This window comes from Corvus cornix, chromosome 2, assembly GCF_000738735.6.
Source record: "Corvus cornix cornix isolate S_Up_H32 chromosome 2, ASM73873v5, whole genome shotgun sequence".
NCBI lineage: Eukaryota > Metazoa > Chordata > Aves > Passeriformes > Corvidae > Corvus > Corvus cornix.
In genome coordinates this window covers 48963093-48988551 of record NC_046333.1, presented here as the reverse complement: position 1 = coordinate 48988551, position 25459 = coordinate 48963093, and the positions used below count along the sequence as shown (strand labels likewise).

General features: G+C 38.5%; 1 protein-coding gene across 14 annotated transcripts in view; it reads left to right on the top strand.

The window, feature by feature from the left end:
* The window catches only part of HDAC9 (histone deacetylase 9), a 462548-nt gene that overhangs the window by 424449 nt on the left and 12640 nt on the right, over positions 1 to 25459 (top strand). For all 14 annotated transcript variants that reach the window (XM_039550208.1, XM_039550200.1, XM_039550207.1 and 11 more), the window contains 3 exons: positions 7616 to 7749; positions 16828 to 16912; positions 21969 to 22122. In XM_039550208.1, coding sequence (XP_039406142.1) covers positions 7616 to 7749; positions 16828 to 16912; positions 21969 to 22122 — 373 coding nt within the window. The remainder of the gene's footprint in view (positions 1 to 7615; positions 7750 to 16827; positions 16913 to 21968; positions 22123 to 25459) is intronic.

The following is a 25459-nucleotide window of genomic DNA, read 5'->3' as shown; positions in this document are numbered from 1 at the left end:
CTATGTCATTCAAATGGTAGCTACAGTTGCTTTTACAATTCTGCCATTTCAAGGCATTTGTGTGTCCTTTTAATAGTATGAAGAGGTATAAAAGGGCTGTGGTCTGGGTTGAAATCACATCCTTAACTCTTACATGTTTTTGTAATAGAACAGCATAATAGAAAGCTGCTCAATGTATTTTAGTTGGAAATTGCAATTAAACAGAAGACTTTAAGGAGTCGGACCCCAAAGCTAGTTTCAGTACCATTTCCTTTAGCGAGTTTTACACATTACCTTTTCGGTAAGTGGTGACAGGCAGTGCATTTCTGGGTGATTATAGCATATGTCAGGTGGGGTTAATGGGCACAGGGCCAGTGGGAAAGTGAATAACTATATGAGATGTACAGTAATCCCTTTAGAAATGCACTGCCCTATTCCCTTCTGATTTTATAAAATTATGTTTATTGAACAATGTGATCCAAATCCTGAGGGGCAATAGGCCTCTGGTACTAATACTGAGTTCACCAGGAAACTTGTTGCCAAATTGGTCAGGAAATAGAGTGTTTACTTCAAGTCTATCCACCTACAAGAACCTCTCCCTGATATCCTTATTGTATGTATGTTGCTAGTCTTGGAATGATGAATGGTCCACATCTGGAGGCTAGGTCTTTAGATAATGGTATGTGCTGATTAACACTGGCTAAGGAACGAGCTCTTAATTTAATCTGATATGTTGATGTGGCAGGGTCAGTAAATGACTGAAAATAATGTGCGAGCCTTAATTTGTATGCTCTGAGAAACTGTGTAAGTTGGAAAGATCCTGTTGATTATCTTGGCAGAATATTGTAGACCATCTTCAGAAAATGGCAGTCAGTTCTTAGCTTCTGAGTGATGGGGTTTAAATCAGATCCTTTGTGTTAGTCTCCTGGGTCAATTCAACAGTAACTGACTTGGCTTTTCATCAGTTAGAAAAAGAAATAAGGCTAGATCTTCCCATCAGATTGTTTTCAGTTATAACTCAGTGCCCACATTTCAGCTATTCATGTATAACAGCAGAAACTTTGCCCCACATATTTTAAAAATGTGTCAAGTTGATTTTATAGGCAGTAGCATTATAATAAACTTCTCCAAACTTAATCAAGCTTACTGATTTATTTGGATAGTCAATAGTAGTATCTGATTTTCATTCCAGTGTGGATTAAAAGCAAATTCCTCATACTTTGAATTAGTTTTTTATCAGATGTCTTGTTTTTTAGCCAACCCCTTGCTGAGTCTAGACTCAGATTTGGAGATATAATCATCTGTAACTTGTAACATCAGATGCATATATTGTGTATCAGTTTAAATCAGGCAACTTGATCAGATTTGGAAGAAGTTATTATGATAACAGTAATACTACATGCTCTATCAGCTTGGCAGATTTCACAGTATGTGGGACAGATTTTCACAGATAATTATTAGGCTGATTAGTCTATCTCCATAGAATCCCTTTAGAGGGTTTTTAGTCTCCAGGAACAAAAAAAAAAGAAAAAGCTCTCCAAACTCCATGGAGAATCCCCTCACCTCACAGATGAAGCAACAGCCTTTTTCAAAGAGATCTGAATCTAAGATTCTGAAATACCACCTTGCTATATGAAGTCCTACAGCTCCTCTCTACTGGCTTCTGCTTTCTGATGCAGAACAACTACTCATTCTTGAAAAAACAGTGAAGATCTCTGTTGGACAGATCATCTTGCATCCTGTCTGGCTTCACTTAGTAGAGGATTTTCTAAATAGGAAGCAAAATAAAAAAAGAGAGGAAGGATAGCATGGCAATGAAGAAATTATTACTTGGACCAGCTATAAGAAGGGACAGAGATTAGGGAAATGTAAGGAAACGGAGAAGAAAGGAAGACACAGAGCAAAGAGCTAGTAAGAACAGGGCTGAAACCATCCAGCCAGTTTTGGGAATATCCAAAGGCTCCTGCTTTGATTTTGGCACTGAAATCTGTGGTTGAATATTTTCCCTCTGAGTCCAAATAACAGCACTGTAACATTTCTAAAAACTTCATCATTATTTTGTACATTACCATGACCTTTCCTGGAGGGTGCAGAATCCCTACTGCTTGATGCAAGTTACAAAAGAAATCCCTTCCTTTTATTATTAGCATGAATTAATTGGGAGAAGAGTTTGGGGGAGTGCTTTTCCTCTATGTATTTTCTCTGAGGAATATTTTGTCTTGTGGTTGGTGCTGCCTTGTGTGGTGAAAGTGTACAAGTTCCTCCCAGCTGAAGGACTAAGCAAATGCTATGGACTATATGACACACTTGGATACATCCACATCTCAAGTGAGTTGAAAATACCATCTTACTGAGCATTGCAAGGTCGCCTCTTCCTGTAGCGAGACAGGTTTGCATTATTTGGCTTTCAAAGAGGTTTCCTATGTATCCTTGAATATATATTAATAGAGATTTAATAAGTTATGTTCAGTGTAGCAGCTAAAGAACAGCTAATTATGAAAAATATATTACTGTAGACCTAACAGGCATGCAATAAAAACATCTATTACATAAATTGTTAATCCATAAAAATGTGTTTCTGAGACTATTGGTATTTATTTAACATACAATTACTGTCTAATTTAATCTAAATTAAATGCCTGCTTGAGACATGTAATTTGAAGTGTTACTGTGCTTCCTTCTCCCATATTAAAAGCAAGAAGTCAGCAGCTAATGCCTGGAGGCCAAATGTACCATTTAAATTCGGGTACCTCAACACTAACATTTGTAATTTCAGCCATTTGGAAAATGTTTTTCATAAGAATGTATTTGGCATTAAAATCTCCTTTTCCCCCTCACTCAAGGCCACGTCCTGCCAACTGAGTCAAGTCTCTGACTTCATCCAAATGAAGTTTTGATTCAATAAAAGGTCCTGAATTAAGAGCTGAGAATAAAGTATGTTCTCTTATCACAGAACACAAGCTTTGCAAAATGTCCCAGCCCCTGCTAGTGCTGGAAGGGTAAATTATCATTTGACTCCTGTATGGACGTATTTATTTAGGACATGTAGCCTGGTGACTCAGGAAGTTATGTAAAAACTGACCCAGTTAATTTTAGATGCTATTGTTGGAAGAATATCAATGAAAATTAATCAAATAGTCACAAAGGAACCGCAGGGAAGGAGCACAGAACACTGGTGGGTAGAATTTTGGCAGCAATCATCGCAACAGTTTTAATGAGAGGAAAACACATTCTCAAGTAAATCAGAGAGTAATGACATGATTAAATGGCAAATAATAGTTAAATACATGCTTGGAGGTCCAGGACAGAGACTGTGGAGGTTTTGTGTTTTGCATGTATTCCTCTCCACGCTGCTCCAAGTATCCAGAGCACCAGAGCTCTGCTTGTAATGTAGGGTTGGGTTGTAGCTTTTAAGACACTGAAGCCAAAAGAGCTGTTGGGGCCCTGCTGCTGAGGCTGAGAAAGCTAATGCTTTCTCCATAACTGTAAAGCTTCTCCAGCCTTTTGGTTGTTGACGTGTCCTTGTTCCTTCACCAGCCACCTCCAATGAGCAAGGGCCAGCACCACGGCTTTGTTCAGCCTGCCGTCACCCAAAAAATGACTGTGCAGGAGACATCTGCTCTCCTTATGCACAGTGGGGGAAAGGGAAGGAATCTCTTCTTCTGAGGCAGGTTTAGTCCCCACTAACTGGGTGTTTGTACATTTTCTGGCAAACAAATTGAGTTGCATATATGACTTTATGCAAACAAGGAGTGCTGCGGTGCTGGCTGGGAGTGGACCCCATCCATATGGCTCCTTTCCCTGTCTGCTGAGGAGAGGATGCAAAAAGAATAACATTTGCAAGTTGTCTTCATTCTCAAATGCTTCTTTGGCAAAATGAGAGGCTGTCCATACCAGCTCTGACTTCTTAGCTTTACTTCAGCCGCACATAACACAACACACAGCTGTGTACCGAGCCTGTCGGAAGGGAGCTGACCAGGATAAGAGGTGTTTTACCTGCCTTCTGTTTGTCACTGTCCATTTCAGGTTATCAGAGTAAGGGTACCTCAAAAACAACAAAAGAAAACTGCAATAACTCTAGATTCTCTTTTTATAGGGTTTTTATATTGTTTTTGTTTTCCAGTGATTTTGGTCAAATGAGGCTTCAGAAGCCTCACCCATGCCATTCCTTGCTGCTTAGCAGAACTACAAAGGGGGCGCGGGAGCTTATCTGTTAAAATAAAAAAACCTGGAGTCCTTACTGGGGCATCAGTCCACTAAAAGATGTGGAATTACTTGCTTAGATGGTAATTCAAGTGATCAGCACCCTGTGTGTCCTTCAATAGCAGCCTGACAACTTGCTCATTAGGATAATACAATAATAATTTTCTCTCTTTCTGCCTTCCCACACTGGAATAATTTCTTACAAAGTCTGAGCATATTATCTCCTCCAATGATAGTACTGGAGGAGGGCAAAAGGTATAATTAAAAATTACACATTATTTTTTTGTTTTGAAAGTTTATATTTTTACTTCAAAGGTTGTCAAATGACAGCTCCTATACAGCTTATGTCTCCAGTGCTTAACATAGTTTATAATGGTTACCGTCTCTGCTTGGATGTACAGTTGTGCACTCACAGATTTTTTTGTGAAGAAAATATAAAACACTTGGTGAGTAGGAATTTCAGAATTAGTAGTGGTTTTTTTCTTGTGGAAATCAAAGGTTAATCATAATATTTAAAAGGATGATAGCAAATGAATATTAAGTGCTTTTGCAAGTTCTACCCAACATATCCAAATGTTGGATCTGTTGATGAAGCAAGTAGTTTTAATGTTTAAATTACAGAAATTATGAAAATAATAGTTGGCACAAAATCATTCTCACAATCTCCTGGCACACTGCATGGGCCTAATTTTAAAAAATGCTGCACTTCTCTGAAATGCAAAATCACTGAGCACATTTACAAGAAGATTTCAGCAGGTACAGAGTAGAAGGGCAAGAACTGCTGCTGATTTCTAGATATTCATGTGAGTTGGAAGACCCAGGATTTAAAATGCTTGTCTGACTCCTTCTCACCTTAAGTTGGCCAGTGATTGATCTCCTTATATCAGGGGAGATGACGGATTCTTTTAATGGTGCTTGTTACTATTTTCTTCTTGTTTTCATTAATTATTTGGCATGAACTACAGCCCATCTTAAAACTATTACTTGACTGGGATTCCTTTCTTTCCATTTTCTTACTTCTGCTCTCCAGGGGATTTCCTTGAGGAAGCTAACATCTTTCCTAGGATCCAAGTTTCTTTGTTAAGAATTTCCATAACTCATTCAGTCGCTGGCAATGTTGGTACTGTTGGCTAAAGTTATTTCTTCACTTTCTAGCAAGTCACCTTTACTTCCTCAGGGTAATTATACTGAAGAAAAGCCCCATCATGTTAATTTGGGTTAGAAACAATTTATCTTGTTATCATGATCTCTGTTTGGGAGGATGCTTTCTGTATCACTCATTGCGTCCTGATTCAGTCAGGGTTGATTATTATAGCACTGATACTAGGAAAATCATCAGGAAACCAAGCAGACAAACTCATATTGTAACAATGTCTGTATGGTTGTCTAAAAGAAGAAAAGGCTTAGCAAGAGTCTTTGCATGTATTGCCATACAAACTTCAGAAGATTACAGTGTGGAGGTAGCAATATTTTCAGTCATACAAAATTTTCCAAAAGTGCAGGGAAGACATGGTAGAGCTTTCCCTTCACAGAACCCGTATAACACAAAGGAAAATGTTGTCTTAATAGTGCCGTTGGATTCCTCACAGACTCAAAGGGTGAATTATAAATGTGGGGAGACTGTGCCTGTTCATTCTTCTTCATTTCCTTTAAATGTTGTATCTTTGACTCACTTTACACTGTTGGCACACTCTTCTTATGAACCCAAAGATCTCGTGTGTAACATGCAGACAGAAATAAATTCTGTAGGTAAAAGACAGAAGAAATTGGCTAAAGATCAAAGGTTATCCTAATTCCACTCCTTCCTTCACTTTTATTATCCTTTCTAAATTTGGTCTTTTGTAGAGAGGAGTGGGTGGAGGAAGGGGGGTGTTTGGTTTGTTTTTTTTTTTTTTTCATGAGGAAAGGTTGAGTTTAAATGAGAGTTTAAGATTTTGCTTTTTAGTCAGCCCTTTATGTAATTTGAACCACAGTGTAGTTACTTTGCTAGAATCAAAACTGCGGTACTTTTAGGGTGAAGAAGACTGGGCAGTGGCTCAAGGAAAAAGTATTTCACTTCAAGTGTTTCTGTGATCATCTATATGTTAAGTGGCAAGTAGAGCAGTTTTGTTGTTTTGGGATTTTTTTGTCTGTACAGCTAATCCAGATTTGATGTCATTAAAGTCTCTATTCTAAAACCAGTTGGAGATGTGCTTAACAAAGATGTCCATTTTACATCCTAAGATGAAAACAGAACTAAATGTGAGTTTGGAAAATTTCTCTGGAAAATATGCTTGTAATTTTCACAGTTTTAAGTTCTGGCGGTCTTCTTCACTCGGACTTAGTAAAAAGATGTTGATTTTCCTGTCTTTATGGAACTCCAGAGTTTAGCAGGTACTTTCTAATGCTTTATTTAAGGATATGAAATGCACTGGAATCAGTAGTGATGACCATCTATGGAGCAACTAGTACAGACCAAGTGGAAAAGTTAAGAACAAGATGTGATGTTTATTTAATGTCAATAGTTTCAAATCTTTGTTTATCATTTCTTACTTAAAAGAGATTAAAAAAAACCAATAGCTGTCCTAGGAAACTACCACAAAAATTGTTTCAAAAATTTTCACTCCTAATTGACATATTTCATGCCATTTTTCTTGTCATTAAAAATGTAATAAATTAATTTTACTTGAATCACAGATGAAAACTTTGTGGTAATGTCTGTGTAGTTATAGATCATCACAGAAAATGAAGCACCATCATTTTTGGCTATGGTGTAGAGTTTCTTAGAACACTGTTGGTCAGGAGTGAGTGATACTGGTAGAGATAGCTATGAAGTTCTAGACAGTTTCAACTTATACCAAAACCCTGAATTAAAGTTGTTAGTGCTGCTTCCCAAAACACTTCAAGATGCAGCTAAGAGGTAACATATGCTTCCACTATCTCTCAGTCCATGATTTTATATTATTCTGAAACCTCAAAAACAAAGGAAGAAGCAATTTTTAAATAAAAAGCCCTTCATCATCCCATTTGAAAAGCACAGTTATTTTTAATTATAGCACCGTAGTTTAACTACAAATATTATTTGTCATATCAATGCCATAGGGTTATGTCAGATCTCTAAATAACGTGGGTATATGTCACATTGATATAGAGAATCAGGGTGATAATGGTCAACAAAGATAAGAAGAGAGACATCCTCATGTTTCAACTAATCTCCAGCAATGAGGTATCAGCATGAGGGGCATTATCTCACATGTGCCTCATACAAAATTCCGATACCAACTCCAAAGTATCTGCAGTGGGCCATGGTCAGAAACAGGATACTGGAATAAGTATATCCTATGCTCCCTGCACAGTATTCCAGAGCTTTCCACACTCTCATGCAGCAGATGTGAAACATGCCTGCAATATTTGTTCTGCTTTCATTATTTGCACTCCTGTGTTTGAATCCCAGGTTTTGGTCACCTAACCAAGCAATTGCTGAAGCTGGCGGATGGCCGCGTGGTGCTGGCACTGGAGGGAGGACATGACCTTACTGCCATCTGTGATGCCTCTGAAGCCTGTATAAATGCCCTTCTAGGGAATGAGGTAAAACATAAACCATGCTAGGTGGAGAGAATGATCGAAGTTTGCTGGACCTGCTATCTTTGATATTCTTTTAGTAACAATGGTGTCAGCCCTTTTTTCATTTGGTAAAAAAACCATGGAATTTGAATATGTCTTAGAAATGAACAGACCTCAAATGGGCTGATTTGCATAAATACCTCTAAATTAGATGATTATACAAATCCTTTAGTGTATGCCTAAATTATTCCCAGTTCTGAGTAATATTTAAAACCTCCAGTTTGCTTTTAGCGATGTGCTGAATACCAGACTTGACATCATTGGTAGTCATTGGTGTGCATATCATCTATTAGGAATGGACCTTTTCACCATCCATCATGGAAAAAAAATGGCTTTTTCCAGGTAACTGGTAATCTCAGAAACTGGATGTTGCAGAGACACATTTTTTGCAGTATTTTGACTCTTCAATTTGAAACATTAATAAAAATGTGTACAAAACTTAAAAAAAAAATAACAACCAACTTATAAATGAAGATTCAGGTTGATCTGAATACAGTTGAAATGGAGTTTCCAAGAGATATCAAACACTGTGTATGTTAACAACTTTTGAGAGGATACTATAAGACTAAGTAAATAGGAGTGTGTGCTATTTATGTACACAAATGCGAGATAAGGATTCATATTAGTGAAACTTTTTCTGCTGTCCACTAGAAAATATCTTTTATCTTAGAAATACAGTGAGAAGAAAAAAAATTGCTGAAGTTGCAGCCAAAATAATTTATGAAGGGACAAAAGCCTTTACCATAAATTTTGAATTTTGCAAGATCTTGTTATAAAGTGGAGTATGCTACTTTGTTTCCCCCTCAGGGGAAGTCTTAATAGCTATATAATCTCTCCAATCAAATGTATTAGTGCCAAATTGCAAGCTAGTCTGCCAGTTCCCTTCCACTTCAAGGCTTCATACCTATGTGAATAAGGTGAAGTAACGTGTCTTCTGATGGATGTTGGGTAGAAGAATTTTCTAAGTGTTTTTTTAAACCTTTGCTTTTCATCTTTATGACACATCAACAATGCTTATTATTTTTTACATTATACATACAATGAAGAAAGTGTTCGCTTTTTCAAAAATATTCTCAGAAATGTAAAGCAGACACCAGAAACAAAAGAGAAAGGTTTCAATGGGTTTTATCTACTGTCACATTTGACAAACTCCATAAGGAAAGTTTTCCAGTGTGGTGGTATATGCTACTAAAAGAGCTGCTCAGCGCAATGTTAGTTCTTTTATTTAGGTACTGGAACATGGAATATGTAACCCAGCTTGAGGCATTTGACAATCTTAGTGAATGCAGCACTGCCTTCCTGATCAGCTGACATTCCAGGGCACTCTCATTGATATTTCTGTTGACATCTTCCCTGTGATAGTAACTTACGACATCAGTGGCTTTTCATTGCATTTCTAAACTCATTCCCTGAAATTTGCACCCTTGTGGGATTAATGTGAATTGTACTGTGCTAATGATGTGATGTATCCTCCTCTGTGTGGGTGCCTGGGTCCCTCTATCCAGTTATGACCATTTGGTGGTGCTACCCATTTATGGAAACTGCCTTATTTTGTTTACCACTATATCACACCCAACTACTATTTCTGCTATCAGTGACATCATCCAAGAAAAAATACGGATTGTGAGAAAAATGAATAAGTGTACTGGAATAAAGATTTTCTTCCATTTTATTTTAGAGTAATTGGAGACTAGAAAATTAGATAAATTGTGAGTCTATCTGTTTGCAAAATATAGCAAAGTAAATTTCAGGAGAGACAAAAATTCACTAACTCAGAATGAATACAAAAAACCTATGCAGTCATTGTAAATTCACTTGTAAAAGAACATGGTCCTTAATAATTTGAAACATCTCAGACAAGAAGCATTATTCTCATGTCGTTTTGCTCACAACATTGTCTTCTGGGACGTGCACCAAATGGTTTGGTGCTGCAGAATTTCAAAGACAAAGTATGCTATGGCTGCAAAGAAAAGTACTCCAGAGAGGATGTTGCTACCAAGAGTACCACAAGAAACCGACATTAGCTTAAAAGAATAAGTAAAGTAGTGCCAAGAAGCAGGCACTACTGAGAAAGTCTGATACCTAGAAAGCAGTCAGAAAAAGATTTATGGCAATATGCACCACGTGGCCCGCAGCATATACACTGCTTGATTTCAGCATACTATGCATGAACTTGCACAGCGAACTCCAAGCATGTTCTGCCAAGGACAGGAAAAAAAAAATTCTTTAAACAACAAATTACTGTAATTTGAGGATGCATTTTTCCCTGAATGCAATTCTTTACAGGTGATTAATAGGATAATTATAACTTATTATCTGCCTTTCACTTTTACAAATAATGGTATATGGTGCACCCCAAGTTTAAAAACACTGGCAAGATTAACTTCAGTTCTAAACACTACATGTAATTGAACTCCAATTAGAAAGGTTGGGAAAGGCCTTTGTGAGGTACCCTGCAGTTTGTCAGATGTATTTATTCATGTGCTGAGGATTAGAATTCATAAACATTTTGCAGAGCTTTTTGAAAACTTTTTCTTTTCTTTTGTTGTTTTTGGCCAGGACCTCTCAATACAGAAATTCACTGCTTCATGTGTTCTATTACTAACAGAATAACACTTTTTAAAAAATTATAAAACTAGCCACACTTTCAACTTTCATGGAGTGCTGGTCTGATATGTTACCTAAGAGGTAACATCAAGTTTACAAATGCAAAATGCCTTCTTTTCTTAATTTCCCTCAGAGAATCAAGAACGAAAACAGGTTGACATGCAACATAGATGTTTTAATTTATACATGGCTTATAGCTTAGTGATTTTTTTAGTAAGATAACTTCTCACTCTTCTAAAAAAAGTGAGTGACGACACTAGGAAAAGAATACCGTATCAAATTAATCTTCTTTAAATAATTTGGGCATGGAAGGACTGGTATTACTAACACAGCATGTAGAGGAGATCCACACCCTTTCTGACAGCAACTGGAAAGAAGGCAAGACATCCTATAGTACCTGAAATGGCTGTTTGGTTTGGTTGTGTGAATACCTTCTTAGATAATAAGCAAACTAAAAAGGAAATTACAGAATTACGGATAAATTTTATAAAGATCAATTTTTAATTAGAAGGTTTACATATAAAATTACTTTAAAAATATTTTGATATCTTAGGTTTTCCTCTCCATGCTTCTGTTTACAAACAGAAAGTTTCCATGTCACTTTGAGAAAAATCCATTTGACCATTTGCAGACCTAATTAGAAGCACTGTAGGTTATCTCCTTGGAAGGAAATCTTCCTAAGGGGTGAGAAGAGATTAAGCAGCTGGGTTCCCTTGAAATCCAAAATGTAAACATGGAAAACCTTCTGGAAGGTGAAAAGGAAAGATGACCATCAGCTGCCTTAAGATATCCCTGAATTTTCTCAATGTGATTTGAGAACTTGTCCATTCAGAACATCTGTCTAAACAAAGGAAAAGATGCATTCAGATAATTCCAAAAGAATCATTGCTTTTAGGCCTTTCTGAGATTATGATATGCATGCTGAAAATTAAATTTTTTCACTTATTGTGACACCTTTTAAATGATTCTACAGTTTTTCACACTTTGATTATATAGATTTAAATGCTCATTCTTAAAGTGTATATAGATACACATATTACTTCAATTAAGAAAACCATTGAATATAAAGATTTGTATTTTATTCCAAGAAGTCTGTGAAAATTGGGTTGAATATTGAGATTTTCCCCCAAAATCTTCATCATGGAGTATGGAAATTCTACACTACTTTTCCAGTCCTAGTTATGGTGCTATAAAGAGCTCTGCTGTGACTTTCAGGTCCAGGTGGTGGTAAGTAATGCTGCTCTAGACATGCAAGGGTAGGTTCTGCTTTCTTTCCTCCACATTATTTTTGAAGACACACTACTTGGATTTAAAAAATCCTTGGGCATGGGCTTTCCTTGAGTGCAGTATGCTAAATCCTACATCTTATTTCCAACATAACTGCATTCAGATAGGGGTTCTTCTGCAGCCAGAAAGAGTAAGGAAGGATTCTTTCAAGGACACAACTTTCAGAGTCAAAACCTAAGGATTTAGCTCTTCCTTCATCCCATCCCTTTTAAAGCAGACAGGTTTGCTAGCTCCATGGGGCACAGAAGTCAGTCTAACATCATGTCCGTCCCTCTGATCTGTCTACAGGTTTGGGCAGCATCTCTTAGCTCCCTGTGGCACAGCAGTTTTCTGTGGTCTGTAACAAGTGATAATTACTCACAGACGGTGTCATGCTCTTCCTTGCACAGAGGATGCAGAGAAGTGCAGTCCTCAGTGTCTCTGCCCAGCAGGATCCTGCAACAAGGCGCAGAGAGGATGCATGTCTGCTCTCATTGACTGTGGCGGCCAAGACTGAATTTGGCCCCAAGTGTAAAAACATTTTTAAGTGACTAAATTTAACATCTTCTAGTAAATATTCTTCTGGCTTGAATTTCAGTCTGAAGCAGAATTTGACAAAACATTGTGATTGGTTGGCTCCCAAGAATGCTTGAAAACTTACACCAATTTTCTTGCAGAGTGTGAAGTATGTGCTTCTTTCTTGCAATCTGTTGAGCTGGCATTTAGGAGGGGATGGTAATTTAAGTGGAAAGCTTGTACTCTGCAGCTTTCCTGCTGATGATGAAAAGTTGGCATTTTCTCCTTTGTGGAATTCAGTGTGAATCTGGGGCTGCTTGCCAGCGAAGCAGTGAGCTCTGCCAAGAGGGCCTGGACTGCGTTAAAAGGGGTTATTTACCAGAACAGGTAAGCATTTCTCTCTCCAAAATGGAGATATTCGTGGAAGTGAATATGGCCTGAGATCAATTTTAAATTGTATGGTAAACTTGCTCACAATCTCACATCCTCATTGTTAATCTGAGTCTAATACTAGAAAATAATTAATGCCAGGTTTAAAACATGGGTCAGCTCCTGCTTCAATAAACCCAGAGTCTAGAAACAGAGATCTGGATGAGGTAGGAAACTGGAACAGTGTGTGTGCCAGAGGTCAGCATGGTGACATCAAAGTTCCCAAGGTGGGCAGTGCTAGTCAGGAAGTGGTTTGGCCAAGGAAAGAGAATATTCTGATTCCAGAGTTACATAATTCCAAGGTATTGCTTGGTTTTCAGGGACTGGCAGTTGCTCATCATCCTTTGTGTCTTTGAACTTAATCCCTGATGAAATCTGATTTGTTTATTTACTGCATTGTAACCATTGATCACAAAAATACCTGCTTGAAGTGTTTATATGTAAAGAGAGAGTGCAGAAACTCTGAGAAGATTGCTAATATAAGAACACATAATGTAAGAGGACCTGTGAGATCTTTGAACTTAGTCTTCTGCAATCATAGGCGACACTAAGAACAACAAAGCTCGGTCTTCACGCTAATAGGTTTTTACACAGTGTAACAAAGCGGGGTTGTGATTCTTCCCCCTGCAGCCCTGGCATCCCTGAGGAGCCTGCCTCCTCCCTTTCCTATGCTTCTGGCAGATGAAACTCCTTACCTTACACTTGCCTCACTTGTTAGTAATCTCTAACTGCACTCTGCAACACTCTTCACTGAAGCTAATCTTGGTACTTAAAAACATGACAGTGCTAAAGACAACACGGATATTGCTTGAATTTTCAGCTCAATACAGACTACTGTAGTTTCAGATTCTCTCCACATTCCCAAGGATCAATTCAGATCCCTTTCTGGGCACATGAAATTTCCATCGTTAATTCCTTCTTCAAACATTTGTTGATATGCCTCTGGCAGATTTTGGCATACCAAGTGATTTTTTGCCCATTTACATTGTTTTTCCTACTTTGAAAATGATTAGTGGACACAGTTTCTACTTTCATCTTCTACTTTGGACAGAAAAGCCCAATTCAGCCATGTAAAAGCTTTGAAAATGTGACCCTTTGTGTCTGGTCCAAACTGTCTCTCCAGTGGTTTGGTTATTTCTGCAGACTTGAGCTGTTCTTCTCTGAAAGATTTCTTTCCTGATGGTGTCTTTCCAGTGCTCTTTTCAGGTTCTTTTCTATTAGCCTCCAGATTTAATAGACTTCATGATCTGAATGCCAGTAAGTGTAGGAGGGAAGGTGATGGTGCCGTATATGCCAGGTGTAGAGTAATTTCTTTTGTTCAGTATTGGGTCTAACTGCTGATATTTTCCAGGGACACCTCTGTGTCTATATGGTTGTATGCAACCAGTGGATAACTGCCAACAGAATCCTTCTTTTGAATGCAGACAGTCTCAATTCAGAGTGTACAGAAATAGCTGCCATAGCCCACTGGCTTTGTTTCTGCAGTGTTTTTGTAATGGAACTGCATTTTGGGCTGAGCAGGATATATGATGTAATGAACTTACTTGTGGAGCCTGATAAAGTTTCCCTGATATGAAAGAGGGTCCAAGCTCTGTTGCATGGTACTTAAGAATGAGGAGACAGAAAGGCTTAGGAGCCTGCTTCAGCCAAGCTTGGAATATAAAATGAAAGTTTTGTGGAAAAAAAGTTAAGGAAATGATCAAACATGGCCGTTATACTCACATCGCCTACAAAACTGTTAGCAGTGCTAACAGATGGAGTAATGCTTAGGATAGGTGTTGTATGTTTTACTCTTTCCTTTCTATTCTTTAAGGATTCATCAGCTCATGCTGATTTCTAAAAACATGCCTGCCATTTCTAAATATCCACCTGATATATCTAGATATTCAAACAAAGCTTACTTGTTTTAAAAAAAGCTCTATACTGGTAAATAAAGAGGTGGTTTTGATATATCAGGGAAAATCAAACTTTTTAGGTTTTGGCTCTTGCAAAAAGCCAGCTTCAAGTACAAATTAATAAGTTAATTAATAATTAGTACAAAGGGTCTGCATATAGTTTGTACAAAAGGTCTGCCTAAAGAATCTTGGGGTACTCAAAGGGCAAACCAAGATGCAGCTCTCACATATTGCAGCCTGGCAATTCCATACCTTTTACTATTATTCCTACTGCTATGGCCTGGAGCTATTTTTTTCTGTTTCAGGGAAGTGAATTGGTCATCAAAGCCTTAGGAATTAGGAAATTGATGAAACAAAACTTTAAACTACTCTTTGCTTCTCCTTATGTATTCCTGCACCCAAGCATGACCAAACAGAACTTCAGGGTTTTGTATTCTTCCTGGCCAAATGATAGATTACTTTAAACTGAAAATGACTGGTGATAAAGCAAATGCTATTTATCTGCATAACTCAAAGTATGGATTATTAAGGTTATTATATGGATTATTTTTCTAAAATCTGTAAAGCTTGATCTGTTGGTTGGCATTTTCATAAATGCACAGTTCGCCCCCAGGCACCTGAAAGAGTTACCAGATAGAGCCACCTATGAAGATGACAAAGTAAATGTGGTTCAAGGATTGCAAAAGTATCTGAAATATTATTTGTATTGTAATTGCTGTCTTTGTGCTAATCCATGATATGTATTTGATAGCAGTAAACTTTCTTTACACTTTGGCGTCTTTGGTAACCGAGTAGAGCTGGGACCCAGTCAGGTCCAACCAGCACTTCTCTGCACAGTTGATCACTGTGCAGAATGGACTGATTTATACTATTTGAAAACAAAACATAGTGCTATTGTTTCTAGCCAGAAGAAAATCTTCCAGCTGCAATCCCATATGGGCTTCTAAGGAAATAATGACATGAACAGCCCTATTCATTTTAGTTACCAAGACTCCAAAAGACTGGTGATATTTGCAATGTCTTTATCACTGACAGGCATTCACTGCTGATTGTAGTGGCAGGATCCCAGAAGTTTCGGGATTTGTAGCTTGCTTAAAATAGCACCACTGAGGGAGTATCCACACTGCCATTACTTCCCACTGTGTGCTTGGATCAAAGTTGATTTTATCTAGCTAGTGAGTAGCAATGCAGCAGTAGCAACCTGGAGGACAATATATGATGGCTACTGAACTATTAACTTCACAAAGGAAGCTCCTTGGGTGGGCTTCACTTGACCTAGTTTAAAATAGACCCAGGCAGGCTTAAGAAAGGAGTTTTGTCTGCAGTACAGATGTCTCCTGTCAACGGTGGTTGAACTTCCTCATCTTTAGAGAGGAGAGATTGGTATTGATATCGCTCATTTTTGTCCACCTTGACACAGTTGCTATTCCTCAGGATGCATGCCTGCACACCCAGCTATGGTCCCTTATGTGGGGAAGCAGAGGAGCTTCATGACTCTCAGCATAGTTCAAAGAGAATATAGTTACTACAGTGCAAGGAGAAACATTCAGCCCAAACAATTTTTTTACCATTTTGTCCTTGGAGAAAATGTGTGGAAGGTGGACAAAAAAGCACGTGGGTGAATTTGAAAATACAGTTTGCTTTTTATATTTATCAATTGCAGGGCAAAAATTACTATGCAGCAACTGAACACTTCTTTCTGCTAATGCAGCCCTACTTAAAGAATGTACAATTAAAACTAGCTAATTAAAATGCAGCTGATTCTATAAAAAACTTACTTAGGGAACTCTTACTGCTAATCTGCATAACCGTTTTTTATTTACTATTTTATTTGAAATTAATGTTACGCTAGTAAACGCAGCTGTGTTTTATGGTTTTCCCCTATAAACCTTAAAATGTGTAAGATGGTTAGACGTAATAACACCAGAAAAATAAAGATAATAGAGTGCACACTTTGGTTCCAGTGCCGCTTCAGCAAAGTTTTGTTTGGAGTGCCCAGCTGCGTATACAGACACAGTGGAATTTGGTTTGTGAGGAACCTTCAAAAATCACACAAATAACTAGCATTTTTTTAATGAATAATACACAGACATGCACCTGCTTCTGAGACTCCATAGATTAGTCTTGCATCCAATAGAAAAGCCCCTTGGAATTCAATTACATGGCTGGAAAACAGAAAACAAAATCATGACTATACATTTAGAACTGATACCAGCAACATATTAACCAGTTCTTGGGCTGAGCTTTTCCTGAGGATTAGACTGTTTCAGTTTGTTTTATGTCCCTGTGGCTTATTGAATATTTATATTATTCTATTCTATTCTTTCAGCTGGAGCCTCTCCCAGAAGATATTGTGCACCAAATCCCCAATATGAATGCAATAGCTTCTTTAAAAAAGACCACTGAAATTCAAAGTATGTTTCTCAGTTTGAGTTGGTGGGTTTCTGGGCTTGGGGTTATTTTTTATTATTAATTAATGTCATAGACATTATTTTTTCAGAGAAAAGAGTGGGAAAATGTTTTATGTATAAGTTGACATGCTGTGTCTAATATTTATATCTATGCTTTTATTTTTGCTTCTTCAACAGCTCTTTGTTTCTGCCATGTATTTAGCCTTGAAAAAGTAACCCATTAAAATTATTTAAACATTTCTGATTATTCCCAAATATCCTGAATATTCCCAAATCTTTTCATTCCAGAGCAGCTTGGATGAAATAGATGTTTGTCAGTGAGGGACAGGAACAGACAGGTAAATTAGAGCTCTAACAAATAGTTTGTTCAGATTCTGGTTTTGCAGCCCTTTACAAGGTACTCACTTTGAGATTCATAGGAGCTTGAGGTAAAGCTGAAAAGCTCAGAATGGCCACTGATCCATGGAACAGTGCTAAAAAATACATTATGTTATTGTTTCTGAGACAGAGGGTACATTATTGCTTCACTTGTGTGCTCTGACCCCAGCCATTAGCTACCCAGATGCTTTAGGGCATTTGCTCATTGAAGAACTTTATGCTATCAATTGCTTTAATCCAACTGAGCACACTTCCCTTAAGTTCTCTAATCTTCTGCTCTCTGCCATTCTACTGAGGCAGTGGGAGCTTCCTGACTTCTACTGTTTGCTGTCTCCTTAAGAATAACAAATGAATAACAAATGTTTTCCTTTATTTGAGATGAACCACAAATGACTGGGATTCATCTACATAAAATAAATGGAGTTTTTAGAAGGGACATCATGCCTAATTCACTGTTCATGCAGTACTCTCAATCAGATTTTAGTTGCAAAGTGGCAAAGAAAATTCATTGTAGGTATATAATTCATCCTGCATATCCAACAGACATCGAGATATGCAAATGCTGCAATTAAATCAGCTGTGTATAATATATTCCATTAAATCCTTTTTTGCTGACTGGTATGTTCTCAGGTAGCTCATGAGTTAAAATTCCCTGTTAATAATCTGTTAATGATCTGGAAGGAGTCAGCAAGTCAAGGAGATTCATGTACTGTGCAAGATAGAACAGATTTGTAAATGATGATAAGGGCAGAATGCTACACACAGACCAGAGACACAAGGAAAGGAGATGCAATTCTGTTTGAACTAAAACATGTATGTAATGGAAAATGGATCTGAAACCAAAAAATGGTGAATTGAGAAACAGACAAACAGAAGACTAGGAATACACACAAATGGTGGCTGTTGAGAGAGAAGGTGTGGATTTAGGAACAAATATATAGTGTAAGTCTGAAAACATAGTCCAGAGATCTGCAGAATGACTTAATTTTGCCACAATTAGGTTTCAGCTGAACTGGTACAGTCATGCAGTCCACTGGGCTGTTCTTCTGAAACCTAAGTCAGGCTGCTCAGGGTTTGGAGTTATTTACATAGAACATTCTGCCTTTCCTTGCAGTTACTACCTAAAAAGTTATGTATACCTCATTTTGTCTGGAGAGAGACCAAGTATTAGAAAGAAGTATGTTTGGATGATAGAAAGGAGCCCCGAGGAAGTTCAGTGCAGCTTTGTGATGCATATTTAGGTCTAAGAGAAGCAAGTACCTGTTCAATATTTTAGAGAGTTATGCAGGCTGGAGAGCATTAGGCTGTTGAGTAGCATCTCAAGAGGTACTGAGAAAGCCTGATTTGTTTGGATCATTGCTTGCATGCATATCGGTTTCGTATTTCCATGATCCAACTTTCATAATGAACATTAGCAATATTTTATACCAAATAAGCCCCTCCTCTGTGCATTTTGCAAAACCTTGAAGCTACAATACTTAGAAACTAAGAGACAACTTTTTTCTAACTAGAATAGAATTTCTATACATGTTTTGTATTGACAGTGATCCAAAGCTCCTTTAGAAATGTAATACTTTTGGAATTAGTAGTTCCCAAACCTACGTAATAGGCTACTTCTAAACAATCCTGTTCACTAGCAGAATACCAACCCCAAACACCTTTTTCAAGCAAGCCATGATATGGCATATCCAAATCTATCTATGAAAGGTAATTACAAATGCCTACAGCAGTGACAGAAACATTCCCTTTTATTATTTCCTGGTAATAGTCAGTGCTCCCACAAATCGTTGAGGGAGACTTAAGCACATTTTCATGCTGAAAGCCAAAGTATACCTAGAAGACTGATTTGGTTTCATTTTTTTTTTCCTTGCAATCCATGATTGCTCAAGTTTTGTATGAATGAAACCAGCAGTATGCTTCATTCTTTCCCTTGAGCTCCACCAAGTTCTTCTCAATGAATGTAGCAGAACTGGTGGAATTTCACATTCCATTAGAGCACAGTAGAAATGGCATTTTCAGAGATGGGAGCAGTTTGAGGCTGATGACTTTTGACTTCTTTTAACTATGAATCCACAGCATGCATCCTAACAAAGCTCCTTTGCAGCTGCATGCTGTGATTGCCTGTCCATTCTGTAACACTTAGCCTGCAAATCTTTGGGCTGAACACTCATTCAAGGCCTGTATGTTTCATGTACAACAAATAAATGTTGTGCTGGATAAAAAGAGTCTTGCAAAGGCGTTCTGCTTACCCCAGGTATTTGTAAAGTACAGTTTTCTGATTTTAAAGAAAAACTTGTAATTGCTTTTTCACAGCATCACAGAGATTTCTTTGCATGAGGTACCTCCTGCTACCTGGATGCTGTTCCTATTTGGGATTGCTGAAACATTTCCCCCCACAAACCACAAACACCCTGCCCTGTAGTTCTGTTCTCCAGGACCCTCCACTGCAGTATATGGGCTGCCACCTGCCTCCTGGCCTGACTGCTCTCTCTATCGCTGAAGCACCTCTCAAAACACAGCCCTCAATGCAGGGAAACAAGGAAAATCACCAATCGCTTGGGAGCGAAGGGCAGTTAAATGGGCACAGAAAGCCCACTAATGTGCTTGAATTGGCCCTGAGTTTTAATGTTACAAGAAAGTCAGGATTCAGGGGGCAGCTGGTGTGCAAGCCTGTGTGTGAATGAATGAATGTGATGTAGCAATCCTCAGTGATGCTGTTTTATTGTTGCTGCAGGAGAGCAACACAGTGGTAGCTGGGTACTAATATTTTATTTTATGAATAAAAGCCCTTGAAAACTCCAGCAGTGAACATGGGTTCATTTCTTTTATAGGCAAGAGGGGGTATTATTCCCATGCCAACAGATTTGATTTTCTTGCACATCTGTTTCTGCAACAAAAACCCCACCCACTCTGTGAACATTTAGCTCATAAATTATAGGGTTTGAATTGGGTGTATATTGCAAAGACTGACTTTTGCACATAGGATCTGTGAGAACATTGTGGAATGCTCATATAACTTTTTTGTTTGTTTTTAGTGTGTTTTTTAATGAATAGAGAATATGGTCTCTGAGCACAGTAATAATAGAGAATATTTTTGTCTTGTTTTTATAAAATTTGCCAGGCTCCAATCATTGAGCCTACTGTTATGTACATAACTTTTTTAGCTCTGTCTTTCATGTTTTGGAGCAAAGCCAACCTCCTAACACTTAATCTCAACTTTGTAGGATACTTAATACACTTTACGTTTTATCCCCAGAAGGTCCCCGTTATTTAAAGATTCTGCTAACTACTCAAACGTGCACACTATTAGAGTTCAAAGAAACACTCTGGCCATGCTCACTGCTTGTTCTTGAAGATTGACTTGGGCTTTCATCTTGCAATGATGTTTTTGAATAAAGACATTTTCAGGCTTTATTGACAGCTGCTTTCTCACTGGAGGGAAAAGTTCATCTTTCCAAAAGCCTGAAACTGTGTTGAGAGCTGTGTTACCAAAGAGGGAGTTTTCAGCAGCCTTTCTGCAGCACAGGCAGCACCACTGCTGGCCTGGCCTCCCAGCTGTCAAAGCCTCCAGCTACCCTCTGGATAATCACCTCAGCTCAGCCTGCTGCCCAGCTGCCAAAATCCTCCTTTTAGTCCTTGGAAAGGTCCCCTACTTGATCCCCTCTCTTCCACAGCTGTTGAAACCCTCTGTCTAATTCCCAGATAAGTACCCTGATCCAACCTCTGCAGCAGCTGCTGAAAGCTTCTTGCTAAACACTGAGTAAGCTCTGGTCCAGAGCTCCCAGACTTCCCAAAGCTCCTAATTCCCAGGTGTCATCCACCTGGCAATTAGGGAGTGCTCAGTGTTTTACTGAACTGTAAGAAATATATATGTAAATTCATACTTGTTCATGTGGTTACCAATAATCAACTGTTTCTTAATACCCCTGCAGTAGCAGATCATTTTATATGTTTAAGATGAGTCACCTGCCATTATTTTTTGCCTTTCTTGATGAGCTTTTTCTGTTGCAGGCAGAAATCTGCAAATACTCATGCTTTTAATCCACTGCTGTATTTTTACACAGCAAACCATAAAGCTCTACTCCTTATGATACCTGGCAGCTTTCCAGCAACAGCCAGTTCATATATGAAAGTTTTAAATAAATTATTGTTCTAGTATACGCCCTGAGGTTGGAGGAGAAAGAACATCCAGGACTAACAAACCTGATTATTCTGGCAACACCACTTCAGTCCGAGCTGAAATTTCTGACTTCTTTCCTTTTCAGGTCGGTGCTGTGTGAGCACTTTGTACAACAATGTACATTTTTCTACATTTCGCTGTCTTTGCATCAACTGCATGCCATATCAGAGCTTCTAGTTCTGCTCTGAACTCCCATCACCTTGGGTAGATAAAGCCAATTGCCTGCCTGACAATCTGTGTTCATTAGTCTGTGTGTTACTCCTCCAGTTTATTACCTTCTGGGGAAGGGTGTGACACAGCTCTTGGAATGAAAGCGCTTTCCAACTTGGCATTCTTAGGTTCAGAAATAGACCTCTTCACTGCAGTCTGAAATTTCAACTGTACTGCTTACACCACAGTGATTTTAAATTATAATCACTGAGGGTTGAACTAAGTGATTACTGTTCTTGTACCACCATGCTAGCTAAAATTCCCATAAATTATTATGTGTGTTTTCCTTAGGCAAGTACTGGAAGTCAGTGGAGCCATACTCTGTGCCAGTGGATTGTGCTCTGGCTGAGTCTCAGAAGCAGGAGAGGGAGGAGACAGAAACAGTATCTGCTATGGCCTCTCTTTCAGTGGATGTTGAGCAGTGTATTCCTCAGGAAGGCAGCAGGTAAGTGCATGAAATTATTGTAGAGAACAAGGCTTTCACTCTGGCCAAGTGAAATGAAGAAGAAAGGAAGACTAAGAGTTGTTTCAAAATTATCTGCTAATTGAGATACCTGGAATTTTTATCCCTGGATTTGAGTTCTCTCACTTAGCCACTGGAAGCAGAGATGTTCTATGCTAGCAGTTTTTTGGGTGTTTTTTTGGTATCTCTATGTCTGTACTAAAGTTCATGATTAGTACAAGAACCTTGTTTTCATCCCATGTCTAATGCTTGCTACTGCATAAAAAGTGCAGTATCCATATGAAGTAAATGGACATGGTAAAGTGTAATCAACCATATTCTTCTCATTAGAAACTTTTCAAATCTGTTTTAGTTTTAATTTTCTAGGAAGGTGTTTAACAAAGGATGGACTTAAATCATTATTAAATTATATTAGGTGTTAAAAGTTACTTCCCTGGAAGAAATGGAGCAGTGCCAGTATAAAACTTAAAGCAATCCTGGTCAGGGTTAGGGCAAACATTTTCTATGTGCCAAGATGAAGGTACACCAGCAAAGAATGAGAATGTTGTTTTTTCCAACTTGTCATCTGCTTTTTACATTGATGAAGATTGCTTTCAACTTCCAAATTGAGAAAATGATGCAGTAAGTGCTGTTGTGTGTTTTGCCAATTAAACATGAAAAAAACTTAATAGCCACTTCATACTCTGTTATCTATGGTCAGAAAAGCCACTGCAGAAGTTTTTGGAGTTTCCCGTTTTTTTTTGTTTTGAGGACAAACATTCCTGCTCTTTGCCAGTAGAGAAAGACACAGAATGTAGTGGAATCATTTGGGTTCCATTGATGCCTTTTCCTGGTCTTAAAATCAATTCTCAAACACAGTTAGAAGGGGAAAAGGGGTTTTACCTTGGTATTTATTTTAAGGATCCTTAGGTGCACCACGTCCAGGTGGAATGCACCCCAATGCACACCACAATGCCTCCCCCAAAAGATCTGGTATAACATTATAGGTCTTACTAATTAGCATATCTATCAAAGATTCCCCAATGAGAGGCTCGAGTGAGCCCCCCTCCCCGAGGAACCTTTCCCCCCTGGACGGTTCTATCTTAGTTTACAGAATGTGTTCTGGAGAGGAACTTGGTGTTTGGGGCATTCTGATCCCTAACTGCAAAGCTTCTAAAATGTTTAGTCTCCTAGCTTGACAAATAAGTCTAAGAATATAGGCTAAAAACACTAAGAATACAGAAGTTATAAAAGGTATAAAGAAAAGGCAAAAAATCATCATGGCATCACCATCATATACAGAAAACGGGAGGGAGGAGGTAAGATGAAAAAGTCTTAGAAGGAGAATCAGCAGCTCGTCAGGCTGTGGAACAACAGTAGAGAAAGGAGGGAGCTGTGGGTAGGGACAGCAGTAGTGGGAGTGGAGCCAGAAAGATCCATGGCTCTTACATTGTGACTGCTTCTTATTTGCTTTGGTCCCTTCCTCCTATGTTGGGTCTTTTAATCAGAACTGAGCTGATAGGCACCCAGGGGACTAGTGCCATGCTCAAAGCTATGGATGTGTTTGGGAGTGAACAGCCCTCGCAGCAGTGGGAATACTCATCTGTCAAAGAGTTGAGGCATGGCTCAAAGGAACACACAGGGAGTAGGGCTAGCTAGTAAAGTTCACAGTATTTTCATAATTACCTTTCCAATTGTAATTATATTTTAATATGCCATGGCTATTCTTGTGCCAGTTTTATTGCAGACAACTTCATAAAAGCTTAGAAAAGAATCCGTGATGAACACAAGATGTATTTTAGATTTGTGACTGTGCTAATCAGTCCTCAGATAAGGAATAATGTCATTTTTCATATAAATTTCTGACAGTTACAAGACACTTCTGCTAGCTAGGGACAGAAAAATTCCTACTTGTGTGTGCATATCTCTGAAATAGAAATAATTTTAGTTAAAGTATTGTAAATAATGCAATCAAGTAAAGTAAAACTATAAATTGTCTGGAAAAGGGCATGGTTAATTTTGTATATTTTTACATTGCTGAGAATAACCAAAAATTTTATTTGTTATGTGCCTCCAGTCAAAACTACAGCTATCAAGAGCAACTGCTGCTCCTACATTATTTGAACAAAATAACCCTTTGACTAACACTGCACTTAATTATTGTACTTATTGCCTACCAAGTGATAACCAGTGACAGTTTCCACTCATTCTGAAAACAAAATTTCAGGGCAGGGCTGAGAAACATGGAAAAAAATGGATATGCTGAAATGTACACAAGTGGAATTCATGTGGCTGCCAGATTCATTACACTTCATCAGTTCTGGACTCTTGTAGAGATGAATCCGTTGTGATGAATTGTTTTGTGGAAAAATGACTTCGTTTGGAATATCTTCTGTGGTGCTGCAGACATTTGTCAGCGGCACAAAAAAAAGCCTACGCACGCATGCGTCCTGGAGGCTGTTTCCACATTCATAATCCTCAAAGAAGTCACATGAAGCCAAGTTGCCATCAGAGAGGGACAGGACAAGAAAAATGCTGTCCCAGTGGACCAAAATTGATAGGTTTTCTGAGGCGTCTAAGCATCATTTTCTTTGTTTGCTTTCTGATGAATGTAAGGAACAATATGGAATAAAAAATGGTCCCCCTGAAAGTTGGATTTTGAGGGTCCTGACTGCACTTTGAGTGTGAGTGAAAATCCATCATGGAATGTCCAGAGACTGAGTCTGTGACATTGCACACTTTGAGTTCTGCATAATTTACTTCATTTCACATAAGCATGCCATCCATTTCATAGGTACATACCAACACAGGCAGCAGTAACGTGGAGATGAGTTCAGCTTTACTTTTTCACGTTTTTTAATGTTTGTTGTAATAAAGGACCATGTATGCAATACCCCTTCTCCAGCCACTTCCTATGGCAAACAGAGGGCAGAAGGGATGTGAGGAGTCATATGGGGTCTCAAGCTCTCTTAGAAGGTGTGCCCTTCCTCCTATTGTTGTAGATGGGGTCATCTCCTGAGGACCTGTTGCAAGCTTTTGCATTGAGTGTTCATTTGGGAAAGTTGTTTGTGACAGGTAGGGTGGGAGCAGAACAGGAAGCACCGTGGCTGACAGGGCAGTCTGAAGGGTTCCTTCATTACACCAGGAGTCAATTTGCTTCCTCTTAATTCCCACCACGGCCAGCCAGGCTGATAGTTCTGGCCTGCAACTCTAAGCCTGTTTCACTGATTCAATGGCAGAGATCCTGTCGACTTCAGCTCTGGATGGTCAGGCCTCCAGATGAAGAGCAGCAGCAAGAGTCTCTTTGCGGGAAACTCTGGCCAGTTATGTTGGAGGATAT